At 34.6% G+C, this 22,877-nt stretch overlaps 5 protein-coding genes across 5 annotated transcripts; 2 read left to right on the forward strand and 3 right to left on the reverse strand.

Annotated features, from left to right (window-relative positions):
* Nucleotides 1-5,994: 5,994 nt before the first annotated feature.
* Nucleotides 5,995-8,159, reverse strand: LOC130630492 (uncharacterized). Its single transcript, XM_057444011.1, has 2 exons — nt 8,024-8,159; nt 5,995-7,895 (listed from the first exon to the last, which is right to left on the reverse strand). Exons 1-2 carry the CDS (start codon nt 8,133-8,135, stop codon nt 6,295-6,297), a joined length of 1,713 nt encoding a protein of 570 aa, XP_057299994.1. The 5' UTR covers nt 8,136-8,159; the 3' UTR covers nt 5,995-6,294.
* Nucleotides 6,288-9,230, forward strand: LOC130630493 (uncharacterized). The gene is made up of 2 exons (XM_057444012.1): nt 6,288-8,164; nt 8,467-9,230. Exon 2 carries the CDS (start codon nt 8,491-8,493, stop codon nt 9,139-9,141), a length of 651 nt encoding a protein of 216 aa, XP_057299995.1. The 5' UTR covers nt 6,288-8,164; nt 8,467-8,490; the 3' UTR covers nt 9,142-9,230.
* Nucleotides 9,231-11,809: 2,579 nt separating this feature from the next.
* LOC130630065 (uncharacterized) lies at nt 11,810-12,661 on the forward strand. The gene has a single exon (XM_057443464.1). The coding sequence runs from the start codon at nt 11,810-11,812 to the stop codon at nt 12,659-12,661; it is 852 nt and encodes a 283-aa protein (XP_057299447.1).
* Nucleotides 12,662-17,196: 4,535 nt separating this feature from the next.
* On the reverse strand, nt 17,197-22,015 carry LOC130630494 (zinc finger MYM-type protein 1-like). The gene is made up of 2 exons (XM_057444013.1): nt 21,360-22,015; nt 17,197-21,001 (listed from the first exon to the last, which is right to left on the reverse strand). Exons 1-2 carry the CDS (start codon nt 21,743-21,745, stop codon nt 19,003-19,005), a joined length of 2,385 nt encoding a protein of 794 aa, XP_057299996.1. The 5' UTR covers nt 21,746-22,015; the 3' UTR covers nt 17,197-19,002.
* LOC130630066 (52 kDa repressor of the inhibitor of the protein kinase-like) lies at nt 17,945-18,907 on the reverse strand. Its single transcript, XM_057443465.1, has one exon. The coding sequence runs from the start codon at nt 18,905-18,907 to the stop codon at nt 17,945-17,947; it is 963 nt and encodes a 320-aa protein (XP_057299448.1).
* Nucleotides 22,016-22,877: the final 862 nt, after the last annotated feature.

The raw sequence follows: 22,877 nt of genomic DNA on the forward strand, positions 1-22,877 counted from the left end.
GCATTTACAATGTTTCAAATGTTTCAGTATGTACTATATGAGTATATTTGACGATCAAAATTTTACATATACTTTGTCCAATTAACAACCCCTCGAATGGTTTATGATTTTAGAGAGGGCGTTGAATAAAGGGGCGAGTTTAAAAAAAAGATAGTTCACATTTGTTTTTGAGGTGCACATAGCTTTGTTATTAATATGAGACTTGCATATTATTCCATGGTTGTCATTTCAATACCCGCATAATTTTACGCAATTCAACGTTACTGTTAAAACCTAAAGAATAATTAGGTACTACTGGTATACCCATGACTCTACACTAGTCGCCTGTGATTCGTCTGTACTCGTCTGAGATTTGTCTGTGATTCGTCTGTAACTCGTCACTTTTTCGTCTGTGATCTATCGTAAGAACGTGGTTTGTAACATTATCAGATGTGGCAAGTGAAACAAATCACCTCCAAAGATTTCTTTGCTACAAGGAATGCAAATGCTTCTAACAGCCTGGGATGCAGTGACAACAAAGACAGTTGTTACCTGCTTTCGGAAGAAATTTGCATTGTTCATAAAGGAAAAACTGTTTAATCATATCTGATCGCATTGGTCGCATAATTGACAAGCATTTTGCACAAACAAAAAGCAAACAACGTTAAAAGATTTTTTATAAAAGTTGTAGAAACAATCTAAGCTCTATTATCCGATTCTTTCTATAATCCAAACAAATTAAAATTCACCGTCAATTTTCTTTAAGAAACCCTCATAATTTACTTTCTACTATCCGAATCTCTGTAATCCGAAAACCTCTATATAATCAGAACTAGTTTTCAGGTCCCTTCGGCAAATTCTCTCTATAATCCGATTTTTTTGTAAGACAAAGAGAAATCGCAAAAAATCAGTCAGTGAGTTCTTTTATTTTCATTCTAACTTATTTATTCGTTTTTATCTCTCACCTTATTTTTTCAAATTTTTTTTAAAAATTTCTTTCTCTTATCCAAATTTTCACACTTGAAACCTAGAAATTTTAATTAGAGAGACTTTCTACTATCCGAATCTCTCTGTAATCAGACTAAAAACTTATCCCCTTTAAGATTCAGATTAGAGAGAGTAAACTGTATTAGCATAAAATGCTTAAATGTTTATAAAAATTCCTGTTCTTACTGTGCTTCCGATATTTCGAACATTTTCTAATTCGAACAAATAATTTCGTCCCTTGCGTGTTAATCAAATGTCATTTCAAAGTGGGTATATTTTCTCTTGATTTTCAAAATTTTCTCTAATAAAATTGTTGCAATTCACTGTCATTGGTGAAGGCGTCAAAATTGGCAGGAACTACATGTCCAACTTCCCATTTCCTTGCTCCTACAACTAAAGCCAAAACAAAACTTTCTTCTGTGCTCTTCAAAAATAAAGCAATCAGGCGAGAGAACTTGATGGGGAATATAGCTAATCAGTGTACCATCCATTTTAAAAACTTCGACATAGTGTTTATCATGGCTCAATGCTTCTTACCTATTCTCCTTTTTGCATTTCAGTTTTTCATTCAGTTTAGGAGTCGATGTTGTTTTACACACATGATGTTTTCTATGACGCACCTAAATGCAATTTATATGACATGCGTAGTTGATAATTTTGGTTCGTGACATTATTCATAAAACTTTTACAATGCACAATTCTTTTGCGGATAAGCAAGTCAAAGGAGGTGGAAGAAAAGCTTTTAGTGAAATGGACGAGTCCGTTCTTGAGTGGGTACATGAAAGACGCAGTAGAGGTTTGCGAGTATCAAGAAACTCACTATGAAGAAAGCTAAAGTTCTTTATGGCGAAATGGTAAAATATGGTGAGCCAAACGGAGCTTTTAAGACAAGTACCAGGTGTTTCAGGGGATTTATTAACCGATAAGGGCATCAATATGAATTATCCCTTATTTCTAGGAGAATTGCCAATTGTGCTTGTGCAGGAATATGAAATAAGCTTCTTTGTAAGGGGCTACCATGAGTATTGCGAGACATGGACTCCTATCGTTGAAGAGGTCTTACAATGCCAAATAGAGACAGATAATGTTATAGATAAATATGCAGTAGCAGTGATGAAAAAAGATAGAGTTGTTGGACAATTATTGAAGGGGAAAAGCAGGAAGTTTGTGAAAACTGTGTTCTCTTTTCTAAGCAGATGTTTGCAATATGGCAACAGTGAGAATAAATAGGAAGGCTGTGAACAAAGGAAAGGGAATGAAAGTTCCCTGCACAATTACAATCGCTGGTAGTAAGCCAATGTTAAAAAGTTTTGTAAATAGTGATATTAAATAATTTTTTTTTTCAGAATTCTGGTTAAATAAAAATTCAAAATATCGAGGGTATTCATTCGAAGGAACCTTAAAAAGGTTTGGAAAATCAGGGAATTCGAAAAACCGAAGTACGAAACATCCAGGAAAATTAAAAGAGTTTCTCAAGGCAAGACCAAGGGACCAAGGAAATAATTTGAAAAATCGGGGAATTTTTCGTTGTACGGGTTTTGGCGTACGGAGGTTTATAATTAAAATGTCGTTAGTCATATTTTACGATTTTCAAATTTTGTTTTTTGTTTTTGATAACACATCTACGTTTTAAAATTGTTTACCATAACCATTATTTATAATTAATGAATAAAAACAAATAGCATAGTAACATATAACAAAATGAAATATTTCAAACCCCCGGTTTTTCAAGTACTTAGCAAGATCAAAAAAGCCGCCGCTACCATTTTGCGTGACAGACAGACATACAGACAAAAGGGTATACGGGTATTATAATATGGACTAGTCGTTAACCCGTGGGAAAATCCACAGGGTCGCCCGTCTATTATATACTGCATATTTTGTGTTTCCGTAGCACAATGTACTTCCAATTAAATTTGGGGATAGCGACATTTTAAAAGTTTGTGTTTAAAAAAACAACAAAAGTATCCACCAGTTAGGCTTACATTACCTGATGGAAAATTGCAAATCTTATGGATCATAGGTGAAGTGATATTGAGAAAAAAAGCAAAAGTTGATACACGTTCACTACCTACGCAAAATATTAGCGACATCACTTATGGTAAAATGTACGTAAAGTTATGTGAACCTGGAGGAATTTTATTTAACAATTGTAACTATTTTCAACACAGATGTTGTGTTGCACTTTACAAATCATCCAAAATATAAATCAAACTACAGAGTGTTTCCTTGTTTTTCTTGGTTTGAAACTTTTGTAACTGTCTACTTATCACTGGAAATATATATAATTATACTAAACGTTTAGACACTTCGTCCAAATATTGTCTTTATATTTTATTTAAGTGTAAAATTTTAATAAGCGCCCCTTCACATAAAATATGGGATAGGCGTTAATTAGAGCGGGGCGTTTATTAAAGAGGGGGCGTTTAATGCGGTTTTTGATGATTTGGGTGCGTGTTTATTGAAGAGGGGCATTAAATAGAGAGTTGGAAATAAATAGAGAGAATACGGTAGAGGTGTGGCCAGTATATGTAGCTATAAATGAGAATGCAGCTGTTAAAAGGTATTTTGTACTACAAACAATGTTTAAAGATGGGAGCTATATAGCTATAGCTTTGACAAAGCTCTTGATCAAGACTTGAAAGTACTGGAAATTGCTTGTACAGTTCTGCTTCCATCCTGATTGTTGGTGACAATTTGTTGGTTGAGGATCTCAGAATCTTAACGTCATTGGAGTTGTTTCTGTGTTTTGAATATTACAGTGGGCACCCTGTTTTGTTGTCGTTATTTAAAGAACACAAAGGTAAGGTATTTAAATCTGTTGATAGCATTTTGCGAATGGTAACATCTTTTGAAGCTCTTGATGCTTCAGGTTCTTCGTGCTCTAATAAGTTGGTAAAAAATGAAGCCATTGGTAACTGTAAAAATCAAAAGTGGTATAGCTTACTTTGCATATTTGCTTTGTCGTCAGTGTCATTGGCCAACATTAATACATATTTTCCGGATTGTGGTGACTCAAGAGATAAAATTTTATTTAATTGTATAATCAGTCCAAGAAATCCCACTCCTTCTTTAAGGACATTGAAATTTCTATTTTGTTTACAAAGTTTTAATGTTGACTCAAGTATCACCTTTAAGCCTAATCATTTTGTTCCCATAATTTTTGTGCCTAACGGTACAAAGCGAAAGTTACCGCACATCACAAAAAAAGAAAAAATGTCTTGTGTGCCTACCAAAAAAATTTCAGTTCAGTCAAAGCTCAGTTTTTGGACTGATAAATGTAGTGACACTTTAATTTTTCCAAAAGTTATGCCATTAATAAATGTTCATAAACCTGTTGTGTCAAATCCTTTAACCATCACACCAAGTTTAGACAGCAATAGTCTCATTTTTGAATCCTCACATACAATTTGTTATCCACCTGTCCAATCCCATGTTGCAACAACAAGCATTGTCACACAACAGATTTCACAATCAACTGTAATTTCAGAAGCTTGTGCAGTTACAAAAATGCCCTTTCGTACACCATCACCTTGTAGTAACATGCCAGACAGTTTATTACCTGTGAATAGATTTGATGTGTCATTGTACCGTGAAAAAATGAGAACTTTGAAAAATGACACTTCAGCAATTCAAGACCTCATTAAAAACGTTTTTAAACCAAATAACAATTATGTGTTCCCAAAAACTAAAAGATGCTTTCGTTTTGAATGGTTAAACAAATTTCCTTGGTTGTGTTATTCACCAGCAGTTGATGGTGCATATTGTCTTCCGTGTTTTATTTGGAAAGAAATTTCCAACCAAAACCAACAAAATTAAAAAACTGTTTTCTGAGTCATTTAGATATTGGCCAGATGCCAATGCTCATTTCCTCAAGCATAATTCTAGCACTGGACTTCATGCTGATACATCAGCTGTATTTACTAGCTTTATAAGTAATTATTTTGGTAAGTCCCAACCAATTGACATTCTTGTTGATAGTAACAGGAGAAAAAAAATTGCTGAAAATAGAAAAAAGCTTGTCCCTATTGTTCAAGCAATAATCTATTCTGGTAGGCAGGGCCAGGCATTAAGAGGTCATCGAGATGACTCCCAGTATCATGGTGAAGTAGGGGAGTTTTCTTGTGGAAGGGTGGGGAATTTTGTGGAATTGTTGAATTTTAGGGTGCAAGGTGGAGACACTATTCTTGCTGAGCATTTGAAAAACAGCCCTAAAAATGCAACCTATATCTCCAAAACAACACAAAATGAGTTAATAAGTTGTTGTGGTGAATTTATTTTGGATAAATTAGTTTCTGAGATAAAAAACAATGTGTTTTATTCTATTCTTGCTGATGAAGCCTCTGATTCATCTCACAAAGAGCAAATGTCTTTAGTCCTGCGTTTTGTGGATGATTCATTTAACATTAGAGAGGAATTCATCCAGTTTATCCATTGTGATGAAGGACTTTCTGGTAAAGACTTACAGTCTGTTTTATGCAAGTGTTTAGAACATTTGAAGTTGGACATAAAAGATTGTAGGGGTCAAGCATATGACGGTGCAGGTGCTGTGGCTGGTTATAAAAATGGTCTCTCTGTACGCATTCTTAGTCTTAACAGAAAGGCCATCTATGTTCACTGTAACAGCCACTGTCTAAATTTATCTGTGGGAAAATCTTGTACTGTGAGCTTAGTTTCACATGTTATGACTAAAATTAAACACATTACTTATTTTTTTAAATTTTCTGAAAAGCGACATCAAGCTCTTTTGGATAACATTAAAAAATATTGTCCATTAGCTACTGTCACTAAACTTACAGATGTTTGTCGCACTAGATGGGTTGAAAGAATAACTGGTTTAGATACTTTTCAGGAGCTATATATTGAATTTATGTTACCCTGGAAGAAATGAAGTTAAATTTAGAGAGGAAATACAACCATGATACTTCAAAACAAGCAGTTGGTTTTTTTCATCAAATAGCCAACTTTGAATTTGTTGTCACTCTTGTAATTACAAGAAGTATTTTTGATGTTACCTTAAGGGAACTTATTTTGGCGGGAACTAATTTTGGCGGACGAAGGAAATCTAAAAAAAATTTAATTTTGGCGGGAACTAATTTTGGCGGATCAACGAAATTTTTAATTTTGGCGGGAACTTATTTTGGCGGGTGGCGGTTTTTTTTAATTTTGGCGGGAACTTATTTTGGCGGGTCAGCGGATTTTTTAATTTTGGCGGGAACTAATTTTGGCGAGTGAAGGATTTTTTCAAATTTCAACGAAAATTTTCTTTGGTAAAGATGTAGAAATAAGCATTACAAAGCAAAGAATTTTAAAACAAATACTAAAAATCTACTCTTCTTCATCGTCTATGATAATGTCAAATGCATTCCGACTAAAGTCTATGTCATCCTCGTCACGCGTGTACTCCTCTTCTTTGTCATCGTCATTTTCGACTCGCACGTTGATGAAGCTATCCTTTAATAAATCTGGCGCATTGATTATGTCGGTTATGGGCTGAGTAATTACACTATTGCTTTCTGGCAGCGGTGATAGATCTTGAAAAGGGTCAAGGGATTCAAGTGAAGTGGATCCCATGCGAACTGCGTCGTAAATTCCAGATGCTTTCCACCCATTCAAAACGACTTCACGGCCATCTGCCGAAGTGATATGGTTATAAAACTGGAGGAGCCAACTTGCATGAAGAGGCTTGATGGTGGTCAGCTTTAATTGAATATTTATATCTTCGATCTTTTTGTTAAGGGATAGCTCTTTCTCGATCTGTTTTGAATACCATTCAGTGAACAAATTTCTCATGAATTGCTTGCAATGATTATTCACAGTAAGATCCAAGGGCTGGAATATATGTGTCATGTTACTTGGAACCAAAACCAGGAAGATGTTGTTCTTCTTCAGCAATTCGGTAACTTCCTCAGTAATTTGTCCTCGAAAGACATCGAATATTAGAAGAGCAGCTTGCTTTGGGTTATTTAACTTCTTCCTCTGGTCTTCAACGTGCTTTAGAACGATCTCTTTGATGACTTTGATGGATTCTTGTGTATTGCTGTAGTGTTTGGGATTAACGCTTAGTGAGAACGATTCGGGGAATTCAAACTTTGGGAGGCTTTGATTTGTTTTCCCCCCATATATCAGTTGCATTGGCAGAAAAGAACCATCAAGCGTAATAATAAAGGTACCAGTAAGGCATCTTTTGTCGGAAGATCCAACGATAGGGACGGACGATGAACCCTTTTTCGCCATGGTGTGATTCATTCTTGGAACAAACTTAAGAGGTGTCTGGTCCAGATTCATAACAAGTTGGTGAGGGATGCTGTGTTGTTCGATGGTCGAAACAATATCGTGAAGAAATAGTAATTCGCACTCCTTTTTGGCTCCTTCAGTGATTTCAACTTTGGAGGTCGTTTTCATTCTTTTCTTGAAACCCATTCTCTTGAAGAGGCTTTTTGCCCAACTGTTATCAATTTTAATATGCCCCAACTCAAATTGAGGGTTTCGTGATATTAGAGCTTTCGCTGCAGCGGTTGCAACTGTTCTTGAAACAACACCTCCTCGATTTCTCAGTGCAATTAAAAATCTTTGTACCATCTCATCTAGACTGCCAAGGAACAGAGGTCTACCGCGTTTCAAAGGAACAAATTTGGTTACCACGCTACGTTTTTCTCGGGTTGAATCTTTCAGCTCTTTTTTGTAAAGATTGCCAAATCTTCGAGCTGTACTCTCACTTAACGGCCTGTCTTTGGTTTGAAACTTTGTGATTGCAGCCGCACCACCATGAATCGCAACATATTTTCCGATATCAAATCTTTCTTTTTCTGACCAACGGTTGTATGATTTTTTGCCACTGGATTTAACATTTTCAGTCGCGTCTGTAACAGCTTCGTAGTCTAACGAACCAAGGGATGATTCTTGCTGGAAGTCAGTTGGTTGTGGGCCTAAAATGAATAAAACGAACCACTATGTAATTGCGAATTTTGACCAAAAATTAAAAATTTTCAAACAAAGAAAGAAACTTCTTCGCAGGTAGGTATAACAAAAAAAAACATCAAAGAGAAATACTTACTTTGTTCCCTAGAACTGTTTGAAGGTGTTTCGTCTGAAGTTTTTTCCTTTTCAGCGGCCCTTTGTTGAGCTTCTTTCTCTTGTAATTTAGCTAACTTCCTGATGTAAGACATTTTGAAAGCCGGGAGATAAAAAAGGAAACGTAAGTTATCTGTATCCTGTATATTTACTCGAACATAAACATTCCATTCACTTGGCCTATATTTACACTAAAAATCGAACAAAAACATTCTTTTTTTCTTGGCTAAGGCCCGTTTAGACTACCCAATCGAACAAAAACATTCTTTTTTTCTTCGCTAAGGCCCGTTTAGACTAACCAATCGAACAAAAACATTCTATTTAATTGGGAAAGTTCGGTCTACACTGACAAATAGAACAAAAACGTTCTATTTTCATGCTAGGCAATTAAAAAATCGATCGATTGACATTTTTGTTTTTCATCAGAGCTAGAAAAGAAAAGACGTCCATATGGCTTACAACAAGACGTTCGAGTTTACAGCTGCTGTCAGAGGATTCCATTATTATAAAACTTATTGGAAACCTGAGGAAAATCAATCACTGGACTGCTTTCATGAGAACAACAATGTTTTCGATAGATTTGCAATCAAAGTTTGTGAATTCGGAAATGACAAACCAGTTGGCCATTTACCCAAAGAAATCTCAAGGGTTACAAAATTTCTTCTGGACAGAGGAGCGTCTATGAAATCCACGTTGACAAGTGTACACTATCGAAGATCACCTCTCGTTCAAGGAGGCTTGGAGATCCCCTGTAAAATAACTGTTACTTTACCAGGGACAGTAAACAATCTTTTGGTTCTTGCAAGATACCAACAACTTGTAGAAGCCTTGTATACAGAGCCGAAAGAGGAATTGATTCTTGGTTCGTTCTTACATATTGCAGTTATTTTAGATGTCGTGGTTCCAACCGAAGAGAGACCAAAGCGTAAAAAAAATACAGCCAAAAGCCAAAGCAAAGAGACGAAAAAGCAAAAAGATATTCGAAACTTTTTTGGAAACACCTCAGCTGCACCAGCCCCAAAAAGGCAAAAAGTTAACAACAAACCTAAAAAGTCGTCACCATCGTCAAGCAAGGACTTAGAAATCATAAATATTGATTAAAAATTATCTTGTATTAGAGGTTTATTATGACATAATATTTCTAGCGCAAAGGTATATTTCTAAAAGATATAAAAAATTGAAAAAAAGTTGATTTTTGTCGATTTTTTAAGGGGAACTTATTTTGGCGGATCAACGAAATTTTTAATTTTGGCGGGAACTTATTTTGGCGGGTGGCGATTTTTTTTAATTTTGGCGGGAACTAATTTTGGCGGGTGAGTAAAATATTTAATTTTGGCGGGAACTAATTTTGGCGGATTTTGCCCCAATCCGCCAAATCCGCCAAAATTAGTTCCCGCCAAAATAAGTTCCCTTAAGGTACTCTGCCTGTGACACAACTGCTTCAAAATAAATCTATAGATATAATGGACTCAATAGATTTAATAAAAACTTTACAAAATGTTTTAAGACAGACAAGAAACAACGTCGACCATTTTCATGACTTATGGTACAAGGAAACTCTTTCTCTCTGTGCAAAGGTTGGTATAGAGGAGGAAAAAAAGAGGACTGTTGGAAGACAAATTAATAGGGATAATCATCCTTTCACCTGTATGTCTGAATTCTACAAAAAAGCTGTTACTAACCCTCTCTTAGACCACCTTAACAGTGAAATAAAGTCTAGATTTGAACCTATTGCACTTAGTGTATATAACGGCTTATGTATTGTCCCTGCTAAAATGATAAACCTTCTTTCCAATGGTAAGGTTAATTGGAAAGAAAAATTTACATCTTTTTCCTCTTTTTATGAAGATGATCTTCCTAATGCATTAGCTTTAAGTGGCGAATTAGAACTATGGGAAAGGTACTGGCTAGATTTCAAAGGTACCAGGCCTGAAACAATTGCCTAAACTTTAAAGTCGATTGATTTAAAAGTATTTGTAAATTTAAATGTGGCACTGCGTATCTTAGCCACTATACCTGTCACAACATGTGAGTGTGAGCGCTCTTTTTCATCCATGAGAAAATTAAAAAGCTATACTCGCACAACTATGGTCTCTGACAGACTTAATGGACTTGCTCTCATGTACATACATAATGAAATAGTGCCGGATGTGCATCAAGTCATAAATAAGTTTGCTAAAGACAAAAGACGTCTTGAACTTATATAATAAATTTGAAATAAATAATTAGATACAAATAAAATACTTACCTTATGTAATTACTTTACTATACACTTTAACTATATATACTTTTCTACCCCACCCCTGCTACTTACTTTTCCTTTCTACAGGTTCAGCTTGCTCTGGCTGATAGCACCTGTTCTAGGAGTCTCCTGTCAGGAGCTTTATGGCAACTTTTAACTACCTATTACGTTATTTTATTTCGTTTTATATCACCTCCACGCACTTTACCCCCGGGTTTAGCTTGCTCCTGCTAATAGTACCCGGTTTATTGGAGCGCTAGCTGACTGTACTTGTCTGGCACACTAAATAATATATAATGTTATTGAATGTTGCCTAGGCAAGCTGATGAGCCCTGATATTGGGCGAAACAGTCTGATAATATATAATTCCTACCGTTGTTTTTATTATCCCCTAACTTTATACAACAAATACATTTTTCCAAAATTAACGCAAGAGTGGTTTTACACGTTAAAGAGTAAGAGAAGATTGGACTTTAATTTAGCCTGTTAACGCTTTGGAATGCCGTTAAAAGCAAAAACTTCCGGGGGTTCGCCCCGTACCACATTTGGGGGGCTTACAGCGCCCCCCAAAACCCCCAGCTGTTTTGGCGCGCAGCGGTTTGCTACGCAAACGGCTGCGCTTTTTTGCTTCGCAAAATTTGTGACTGGCATAAAATAAATTCTATATCCGCCCCTGCCCGAAGGCAATCAAACGTCACATCCGGATTCGGAAATTCTGAGGAACCGAACTCCTCTGTTATGTACACCAATGTAACGTCCAGCTATAATAAACAAGAATGAAATTATCATAGTTCTTTGAAACTCTGCTAGTCTACAATGGTGTGAATAACACATACCTTGTAAATCATTGCCAGTCTTTGGACAGATACTTGGCTTCTCCGCAGAGTTCTTTCTGTGCGATCCCAGTCACGGCCATTGTAAAAAATAAATAAAGAATCCATATTTTATATTGATTTCTATCATGTGCAAATTAATCCAGCAACTGACTTATCCCCTCTCACTGGAGGGATTATATAGCTAGGCATGTACCAGGACATACCAAAGAGGGGGCCGGCTAAAAAATGCGGGAAACCTAAATCTTATTGCATCATAAATATGGTTACGAAATAGTGGTATACAAGAATTGAACCACCTGTCAATTGTACTACCTGTCATTTTTACTTTTAAAATTTTGAAGTTTGAATTTTAAACTGAATTTTGAATTTTGATTTTCAAATCGAATTGAAAATCAAAATTATTCACAAATTTTGATTTTTGATGTTCAATTTAGTTGAAAATCAAATAGCCTTAAGGGTACACGCATTATTAAGGGTATTTGTAATAAAAAAAAAAACTTTACCCTTATTAATCATACAACATGGCGGATGTAGTAGCGTGCGCGTGGACAATGGTGAACGAAAGAGTGATAAATAAAATTCAAAGCTAACATATTATCAATCATTATCTAATCAATCAGTACTTCTCAATTATATAGTTACTGGATGTTATTATCGCTACTTATTTACTATTATTTTTCTTGAACTCAATATGGATATGGATAAGATTGCTGAAATGTCGACTGATGAAAAGCTGAACTTCATAATCGCAAAACTCTGCAAATATGAAACCCTGTTTTCAGAAATTCACAATATAAAAGACGTCTCCCAACTAAACAAAAATTTGGTTGGTTTGACAGAAGACATAGCTGGCATAAACGAAAAAATATGCCAACACGAAAAGGGAATTGACAACATGAAAAAAATAAACAACAACATTCTGAATAAGGACACCTCAATAAATGAAACACTAAAAAAACAGGACAGCAAAAATCGTGAATTCGAAAATAGAATTGCTGCTCTTAAAGACGAGGCAAATGACCTGAAACAATATGGACGAAGAACGATGGTGACAATCAAGGGCATCCCAAGAATAAATGACGAGGACACAAATGCAATAGTTGTTGAGATAAGCAAACACATAATGGAAATTCCCTTGTCGATTGGGGATATTGACATATCCCATCGGACATCAAAGGATAAAGATGGCAGTATCATTTTCAAGTTTGACAGCCGGAAAAAAAGAGATAGTTTCTACAACTGTCGGCATGAACTGTTCTCAAAAAAAATCACAACAGCAGATCTGGGATATAATGACACAAAAGCAAACATATATATTAACGAAAGTTTGACAGCTAAAAACGGAGATCTTTACAGTCATGCGAGAAAGAAGCTCAAAAATACCAAGTTATATAAATACGTATGGACAAAACATGGATCAGTAAAAGCTAAAAAAGATGACAGTTTGAACTCAAAAACAGTGACATTGCTAACTAAAGAGGAAATAAACAAGCTATATTATGACTCGTACCAGAACCAACAAAATGATCAAATCAATGAATGAACACTATAGTACGTATAAATAAATGGACTCTGAAACCTATTTACCAGTAGAAAATTTAATCTGTAATATTTGTCACAAAACTGCTCTGACTGACTGTATATACTGTAATCTGTGTAACACATGGCTCCATAGGTCCTGTTTAAAACTCACAAAGAAAACTCTCACAATTCTATCCAAATGTGAGAGCAATTGGTACTGTAATACATGTCTGAACAATTTTCTTCCATTTCAACTACAAACAAATACCTCTTTACTTTCTACTCTGAGTTCTAATAACAGCATACCACCACCTAACCTTAATAAAACCTGTCTCTGTATCAAAGTTATTAAAAGTCCATTAATTTTTTGTAGCCTTGGTAAACATTATATACACCAAAGATGTGCTAATATAACATATAAAAATAAAAAAAAGTTGAACTTAAAATTGTGGTCATGTGATGATTGTAGTTCACTTCCGTTTAAAGAAATAACTAACGATGAACTAACCAACTTCACCTATAACTCCTTGTTAAACTGTCGTTGTCAAAGTAAATTAAATATTAATCACACCAACCAGTTTGACAACCTTTTAAACCTACCAGTATTGACAATCGATAATCCTATTTCTGGGAACTCATCTGTACCATCTGTCCACAACTTTAAATACTATACTACTCCTGAATTCCACAAACCTAGTATGAAGGCCAACATGAATTCAAACAACTTGTCAATACTGCATACAAACATAAGATCCTTTGCTAAAAACATTAATAATTTGTGCAACCTAGTTGACCTTTTAGATCATAAATTTGACATCATTGGACTTTCTGAAACTTGGCAACAGAATGGATCAACAATACAACCTGAATCACTACCTGGTTATCATGTATACGAATATTGTTGTGGTACTACTAGAAACTCAGGGTGTGGGCTGTATATAAAAGAAAATCTCAACTACAAGGTAAGACAAGATCTTTCTACCTCTTTTTGTACTGAACATGAAGAGTTCCAAATTTTATTTATAGAGATACTGAATGTTCACAATGAGAACATCCTAGTAGGTATTACATATAGACATCCGACAGGAAAATTCATAGACACATTTAAAAACAATCTTGAAGAAATCTTTAAAAAAACAAGAAAAGAGAATAAGAAACAAATTATAATGGGAGACTTCAACATAAACCTTCTTGACTACAATAATCACTCTGAAACAAACACCTTCCTAGACTTTATGTCGAACTTCTCATTTCTTCCACATATAACGCAACCAACAAGGCTTAGTGAAAAAGGTAAATACAATTTGATTGACAACATATTTTACAATGACATCACTGATATATGCACTAGTGGAAACATTCTCAATTCTGTGACAGACCATCTCCCTAATTTCATAATTATAGATCTAAAATCATTAGATAGGAATAATCTTAAAACGGTTAAAAGAGATTTTTCAAAATTCAATTTGGATCTTTTCAAAGATGATCTTCGGACAGAAAACATCAACAAAAAACTGAATAATTTTGACAATGTCAATGACATGTATGACTTTTTTCATGACACCTTGAACAAAGTACTAGATAAACATGCACCATGTAGGAAAACCAAGAAAAAGGATCACAAACAACTGAGAAAACCATGGGTAAGTAATCACATATTAGATTTAATTAAAGAAAAACAAATACTTTATAAAGAATATATTCAATACAAAAACATAGAAATATTACATCAATACAAAGTCCCAAGGAACAAAGTCAATCACACGATAAGGAACGCTAAGTATTATTATTTCAAAAGATTCTTTGAGCAACACAAAAATAACATAAAAAAACACTGGGATGGAATAAATCAAATACTGGGAAAGAAGAAAACTAGTGCCCATCCTACAACAATAATTCAAAATGGTAAAACTCTAACAAAACCATGTGACATAGCATCAGCTGTCAATCAATACTATGTGAATGTTGCACCAAATTTAGTAAAAAAAACTTCCAAGTCCAAGGAACATTTTACACATTTTTTGACAAATCCTGTAAGTGACAGTTTTTTCTGTAATGCAGTCACACATGAAGAGATGACTAGCACCATAATGTCACTTGATGATAAAAAAGCCATTGACATCTATCACTTTCCAATAAAAATTTTAAAAGATGTTGATGAAATAATAGCTAATCCTCTGTGTAAAATTGTCAATGAGTCCTTTTCAAGTGGTATATTTCCAGACAAGCTAAAATTGGCAAAGGTACTTCCCCTCTTCAAAAGTGGTGACAGATATGAGGCGAAAAATTACAGGCCTATTTCCATTTTGCCAATCTTTGACAAAATTATAGAAAGACTAATGCATACCAGGCTGGTATCATTCCTAGATTGTTTTAATATTATTAACACCGCCCAATATGGCTTTCAAAAGCACAAGTCTACAAATCATGCTATTCTTGAAGTTATAAATAAAGTCTCTCAAGCCTTGAAAAACAAAACACCTTCCAGTTGTGTATTTCTTGACCTAGCAAAGGCATTTGATACTGTAGATCACACCATCCTTCTAAGAAAACTTATCATTATGGCATCCGAGGTATACAAAATAAATGGTTCGCATCCTATCTGACAGATAGAAAGCAAAGTGTCTCCATTCTGAATAGTTTATCTCCCCTACTTTTTGTATTATACATCAATGATATTAGCAATGCATCCAAGGTCTTGGAGGTCACCCAGTTTGCAGATGATACTTGCTTATTCCTAAAACGAAAAAACAAAGATCTTCTTGTTAAGGACATAAATCACGAACTCAACAACATCAGTGAATGGCTGATATCAAATGCTCTTAGTCTCAATGTTAAAAAATCAAATTTTCTCTATTTCAGGAACAAACAAGATGAAGAATCACCTTTAATTAAAATCATGGGCTCTAAAATCGAACAAAAACAGGTTGTCAAGTATCTAGGTATACACATTGATGACAAGCTAAACTGAGAAGAACAGGTAACACAGGTAAAAATCAAAACATCACAAGGTATCGGCGTATTGCATAAAGTCAAACATTTAATACCAGCATCAAGCATCGTTAATGTATATGCCAGCTTCGTGCAATCTCATTTATTATACTGTAACCTTGCCTGGGGATCTCCATATACCAAACTTGACAAACTTAACGTCCAAATCGCTAAGGTTCATAAAGTCATTAATAAAATTATAAAAATTAAAAATCTACAAAATCTTAAACATATTTACATTACGAAATCATGTAAATTGATGTATAACTTTCAAAATAATATGCTACCAAGTAACATAAACAAACTTTTTAAACAATCTAGCACTGTTCATAACCATCATACTAGACAGGCAGCAAGCAGAGGTATGTTTCTCCCCCATATTGATAGTAAACTATTTCCTCTACCAAGATTAGCTTGTAAAAATTGGAATGAATACTGTTTAACAATCTGTAACTACTCTAAAGCAACATTCTCGGAAAAGTTGAAATCAATAATAGCTGACATTTAAACATCCCTAACTTTCATCTAAATTTTTAACACCTGTAAATACTGTATTATATTTTGTACTAGTAGCTTTACTTTCTTTTGTTTACTAACTTTACCGCAATCTTATTGCTCTTTTGTTTTCCCTTCCGCCCGCGCTAACCCCCTTCCCCCTCTACTTTTTTACAAGATATTCTTTTTTTTTTTTGCACAAATTTACTCAACCGTCAATACACTATCCTTTAACCCATTTTTTCGCATTAACCACGTGGTCGCCTACGGATATATAGACAGTCTATTAATATATTATTATCATATCACCGAATATTTATTATATTTATTACCAGACATAGTTATATATTTAAACGAGTTTTTTTTGTGTGTGTGCGGAAAACTGAATTATTGTAATCATGAATGTTGAGTTTACATACAGTGTACATATGGTTCGAAAGCCTTTTTTTAGGTTATTTTCATATGTAGTACTTTATATCTATATGATCTATCACGAAATATATTACTACTTACTACTAGTGAGTTCGATAACATAGGATACTTTTAAGTTTACCCGTAATTTCATAAAAGTTTTGCTACACGATTTTGTCTATAAATAATTGCAATTAGGTAAGGATGTTCCAGAACAGGCTCAGACGGGGACAGTCAGGTCTAGATAGAAGAATGTAAGTTACAAAGTGTACACACAGTGATAAAATTTAAAGTCTAGAGGTTTTGCTCCTCTAAAGAATATGCTCAGATAAAAGAACACAATTCTTCCTTTTTCTAAGAAGATAGTTGGCACAGAGTACTTTTTCAGCAAGAACTTTGCAGTGAATACATGTACCACTTTTGAAGTGATAACGATTTACTACTTTAAATTCTTTGGCATAACTGTATTGTTCATTTAGGCCTTTCAAACTGCCTCCACAATTTGCCAACCTACTCGTATACAAAATAAAAATTACGCCAGCAAGGGGGGTTTGACTTACCAGGTCCTATCCAGGGGCGGATCTAGGATTTTTTTATGGTTAGGCAAATTTTGTTTTTTTTTCAATTTTTTTTACGAGATACCAGAAGACCAGAAAGAGGTTTTCGAGGTGGTAACAAGTGCTTTTCGGCTACTAAGGCTATATAATAATATAAAATACAAATAAAAGTTTTGATACATAATGCGATAACTACTCCCGTCTTTTTACTATCTTCCGACGTTTTGTATATGCCAGAATAATGTTTTTTATAAATTTGAGGTTAATCTAATAACCAGGCAAACAATTTTTCTTCTTTCTTCTTTCTTCTTCACTTGTATATAAGCAGAAACAGAAGTAATACCAATGGACGAATGAATCTAGCATTGAAATCAAAATAAATGATCAATTGTCAAACAACAAACCATGAAGTGAATGGAGCGCCACTCAACAGATACAATTATTTGCATCAAGACCAGTCAAAATGATAGGGTAAAAGGCTAAAGGTAAAAACAATCATAATAAAAAACACACAAAATTTAGGAAAAACAGAACTTAAGTAATTACGTAAATTGATTGTGAAATTTGGACCTTACTCTGGAGGTGCTTTGTTACAGTCAATTGCTTCCAGGAGAGGCCACAAAGGCAACTCGAGAATTAAAGTTACAGAAAACATTTTTGTCAAAAATAGGTAAGGTAAGTACATAAAAATGTAAGTATAATTTAGGCAATGATAAGGCATATACTAATATAAGTATAATTTAGGCAAAAGAATAGGTATGGTAAAATAAGAGGTACATATGTATATATAATAAAAGAAGTGTTCTACAATAACTTGAAGTAAGGTTTTATGAAGAAGGTAATAATGTAATTCACTTAAAGTTTAATCGTCTATTTTTCAATGAAAATTTCTCAATAACATCAGAAATATTAGGAATGATGTTTTGATGTACATGCATTAAGGCTAAGCCATTTAGTCTATCTGAGTCCATGGTTGTGCGAGTAAATGTTTTTAACCTCTTCATGGCTGAAAATGTCCTTTCACACTCGCAAGAAGTCACAGGTAAAGTGGCTAAAATTCTCAAGGCCACTTTTACATTTTCAAACCCAGTAAAATTGACAGATTTCAATGTGGAGGAAATGTTGTTAGGTATAGGCCCTTCATATGATTTCCAGTAAATTTCCCAAAGTTCCAATTCATGTTCGATAGATTGAACATTGGGCAAGTCTTCTAGATAGAATTGAAAGAAAGCATTGAACCTTTTTTTCCAATCTACATTTTCTTTGATAAGACTCAGCATTTTTTCTGGGAGAATAGCTAGCCAACTATAGCAAGACAATGCTTTTTCTTCAAACCTGCCAGTAAGTTCGGAATGTAAATGATCCAACATAGGTATTGTAATATTCCTTTTATAATGATCAGAAGGATTTTCTGATGGTGTGTTGGATCTAAAAAGTGTTATACCCGAGGTTCGAGGACTTGCCTCAGTAACATGTAGTTCCTTAGCAAGATCAGAAGCTTCTTTGTACCACTTTTCATGGTAGTAGTCAATGTTGTTTCTAACCATGGTAGTACGAGACTTGAGAGCATCTATCATATGTATACCATCCATGATATCATTTGCTCTGCTTTGTAAAAGCTCAGTTACTTGTAAAGTCATCAAAAAAATATTTTTAGTGATCATAAATGTAGCCATGAAATCAAATGAGGTTAGGACTTTTAAAAAAGGAAGAGCTTTAGAGGATGTGTCAGCATTACAAACATGATTTAAATTTAAATTCATTTCATCTAATGTGTTTACAATAGCTACATAAAGGTCATTAAATACCTCCATACCTTTAATTCTCTCAACCCACCTTGTTGCACAAACATTAAATAATTTATATTTTGTAGCTGATGGACAGTGTTCCTTGATATTACGTTCTAAAATCAACCGCCTAGTTTCAGAGTAATTAAAAAAAATGAAATGTCTCTAATCTGTCCCATAACATTCTCAACTGCTTGAATGCCACAGGTTTTACAGATTGCTAAATTTAATCGATGGCTATGGCAATGCGTATACAAGGCTTTTCGGTTTATGCGTAGGATTCTTGCTGCCAAACCATTTCTAAAACCTGCCACTGAACCTGCACCATCGTAACCTTGACCTCTACAATCCATTATATTTAGCTGAAGATCTTCTGCGAGACATTTTAGGACAATTTTACATAAACCATCACCTGACAAACCTTCCCCACAATGAACCAGTCTTAAAAATTCTTCCCTAACATCACAATTTTGGTCAACAAACCTTATACAAAGAGAAAATTGCTCTTTGCATGAACTGTCCATGCATTCATCACCAAGAATAGAAAAAAATTTACTGCCTTTTATTTCAAGAACAATTTTTTCAGTGATGACTTCACCAATACAATTAATCAACTCATTCTGAGCTGTTTTTGAAATGTAGGTAGCATTTTTTGCACTGTTGTCAAGAGTTTCTTTGAAAACAGGGTTTGCACGAGCTCTATAATTTAAAATTTCTATGAAATTACCTACTCCCCCAGATGAGTAACTGCCTACTTCAGGATGATAACTGCTATCATCTCTATGACCTCTTAAAGGGATATTTAGTCTTCCACACAACAAAATTGTATCGATGATTGGCTCAAGTTTGGCTTTATTTTCAGAAATCTGTTTACTTATTTGCTGATCAACAAGTTCAGAAATTGGTTTGCTTTTACCAGAATGCTGGCTCAAATATGTTGTAAACAGTGAAAATGTTGCCTGGTGAAGACTTTTTACAGAGCTAGATGTTTTTTCATGGTTTTTGAACAACGTTGTAGCACAACGTTTTGCATTAACAGGCTGTGTTACCAGATTTCTTATGTTTTTTAACAAATTAGGAAACTTATTTCCAAAAAGAACACATGGCAAACAGTAACCACCATCATAAGCAGGTGAATAACAAAGCCAGGTGTATTGTTTTAACCAATCAAATTTAAAGGAACGACCATCTTTAACAGGAAATTTATAGTTATTATCAGGGATGAAAACTTCGTTTATTAATTTAATTATTTCTGAATATTCCATGTTTTGAACTTTATTCATATACGAAGCTATATCGTTGGCTAAGGTTATTTCGGTTGACACAGAAATAATAGAACTTATTGCACCTCCAGAGGATTGCTTAGTTACAGGACTAATACTAGTCACTGATTTAACAGTAGAACTTGATGACATTGGAATATTTTTTGTTTTGGTTGACATATTGACTGCAGTAAATGTTACTGTAGGTCTGTCAGAAGCAATACCTAGGTCATTCATGCCATGTCTATTTACCCAGAAAGGCAATTTTGACTGCTTATTTTTTTTAATCACAGGTTTTGGCAATGGTTGCTTGATTTTTCTTTTTGGATGTACACCACATAATAGAGGCACAAAATGATTATGTTTAAATTCAATTTGTGTCGGTAAAGTACCACAATAACAAAGTAAAATGTGAAGACTTGTAGAAGAAACTGCAGAATCTCTAGGTTCAATATTTTGACTGTAAAGAAGTTTCAATTTTGCGTGACCACAGTCTGGATATAGTGTAATGATGTTCCTCGAAATTGCTGAGGACAGTGCAAGAACACAAACAAAACTACACCACTCAAAGTTTTTTATATTATGCATTGCCTCTACTTTAATTAAAGCATCAGCAGTTTTACCTGAATCTAAAGCAGCATGTGAAACTAAGAGACCACCTAAAATGTTTCTGAAATTGTTAAAATAAACTCCTTTGCCTTTCTCATATGCCGAAATTATAGTGGGATGCTTTATATAAAAGCCACTATTTAAATACAGTTCTAACGATGTCAAAGTTCTTAGTTTTCGAACAAGAGAGTTATCTCCACACAAAAACAAAGATACAGAGCTGTATAAACAGTTACCTGAGGCTTGTGACCTAAAGAAAGTAAAAGTTAAAAATTAAACAAAATTCCCAACTATCACACAAGCAGCTGCTGGCTAGCTATACTCCATACTAAACTTAACAAACTCATCAAAACATAAAACAAGATTACACTTGTCTCAGTTATCTTGTTTTTAAAAAAACAAACTATTCATATGATCGAGGTTATTAATTGAAGCTTTTGTTTTGATAAGAAAGATTTAATAACACGTTTTGTAAGAACATCTGTGGAGGTGGGGGTTAATTATTTCATAACAATCAGTGCTGGTGCTTAATAACTTTTAATGTTTTTCACAAAGAGGTACCTAATACTCAAGACAGAAAAAGCTACAAAAATTATCTAGCTACTTACTTCAAAGCAATAAATTTGTCTTTAGCAAAGGTTGGAATAAAGGTTTCAGCAACTAGATCGCGAAAATACTTCTTTCCAACATTATTAATCCTCTCATTATCCGAAAAGGTAGCTGAATCCAGAATTTCTTTTTTCAATTTTGCATACAACTCATTCAATTTATTCAAATCATTTGACTTGAAAGCTTCTTCAACAGTGTACTCCTGATCAAGGGAATCCATGTTGAAAAAGAAGGACACACCCTTGGCCGCACAGAGATTTATGTAAAACTTACCCGCGGTCGTTTTAGGCGTTTTTCTTCTCGGTTTTAGAATTCTATTCATTTGAAGTTGAAGACCCACGGACGTTTTAGGCGTTTTTTCTTCCGATTTAAGAATTCCATTCATTTGAAGTTGAAAACCCACGGACGTTTTAGGCGTTTTTTCTTCCACCCGTGATTTTCATTCATTTAAAACTTGGAAACCCACGGACGTTTTAGGCGAATCGGTATCTTGCCTAAAATCGCCCCGGGTTTACTTCTTATTGAATTTTTAAAAAAAAACAGTTCCTAACAACGCGCATCCAGGTTGGCGAAGCAAAGTTAGCACTACAAGACAAATTTACAAAAATATTTATTACTTTCACAAGTTATGCTATATGGCATATTTTCCTTTTTTTTGCCCAAGCTTAGGCTTAGGCAATTGCCTAGGCTGCCTAACCCTAGATCTGCCCCTGCTATCTGTGAAGAAGAGGGTGCCGATAAGCCGCAAACGCCCGCATATATATGGGTGAGTTCGAACTACTTTTCAAATAAAATTGGCGGTTGTCCCCCAAAACTACCCGCACCATGCGGAGAATGGTTGGGAAGTAGTCGCTTTAAAAAAAGGGTTAATAAAGTTTATATAAGATATTTATAAAGTAAACTGCTCCAAAAACCATCAAAAAACAGTTCTAAGAATTTTGCTACCACATAGTAAGTTTATTTTAATATTTATGGTTTTTTTGGATCATATATTAGTGTCTGTTTTTTTATCCTTCTGGCATTGCTCGAGCCTATGCGGGTTCTTTCGGGCGAATATTTGATTTTTTTTCCAAACGTTGAACTCGCCCGAAAACGCCCGCACTTTTTGCGGCGTATGCGGCTTATCGGCACCCTCGTCTTTATAGAGTGACGACTCCACTTATTACCCAAGTTAAAAAACAAAAAAGAATATGTCAGCAAAGAGGTTTGACTGCGCTGGTCTTATCTTTGGAGAGTGCCAACTCCACTTCTTACCCCAGTCACACAAGATTAGTTACAGAGTAGGACAGATGAAAAGTTATGGATGTAAGAAATGTCTAGTTCCTGCTGAAGGCTGTTCCCAGACCTCTTTTGAGGTGACTCAGCTAGACATTTTGGGTACCTTGGATCAGGAATATGAGTCGAAACCCGTGTACCCTTTACAGAAGTTTTTTCCTACTCTTTGGCTGCTGAAAGCTAACAACTACCACAGTGTTCTTTCTCAGCAATCAACAGAACCTGACCATCTTAGCACTATG

Source organism: Hydractinia symbiolongicarpus, chromosome 2 (assembly GCF_029227915.1).
Source record: "Hydractinia symbiolongicarpus strain clone_291-10 chromosome 2, HSymV2.1, whole genome shotgun sequence".
Taxonomy (NCBI): domain Eukaryota; kingdom Metazoa; phylum Cnidaria; class Hydrozoa; order Anthoathecata; family Hydractiniidae; genus Hydractinia; species Hydractinia symbiolongicarpus.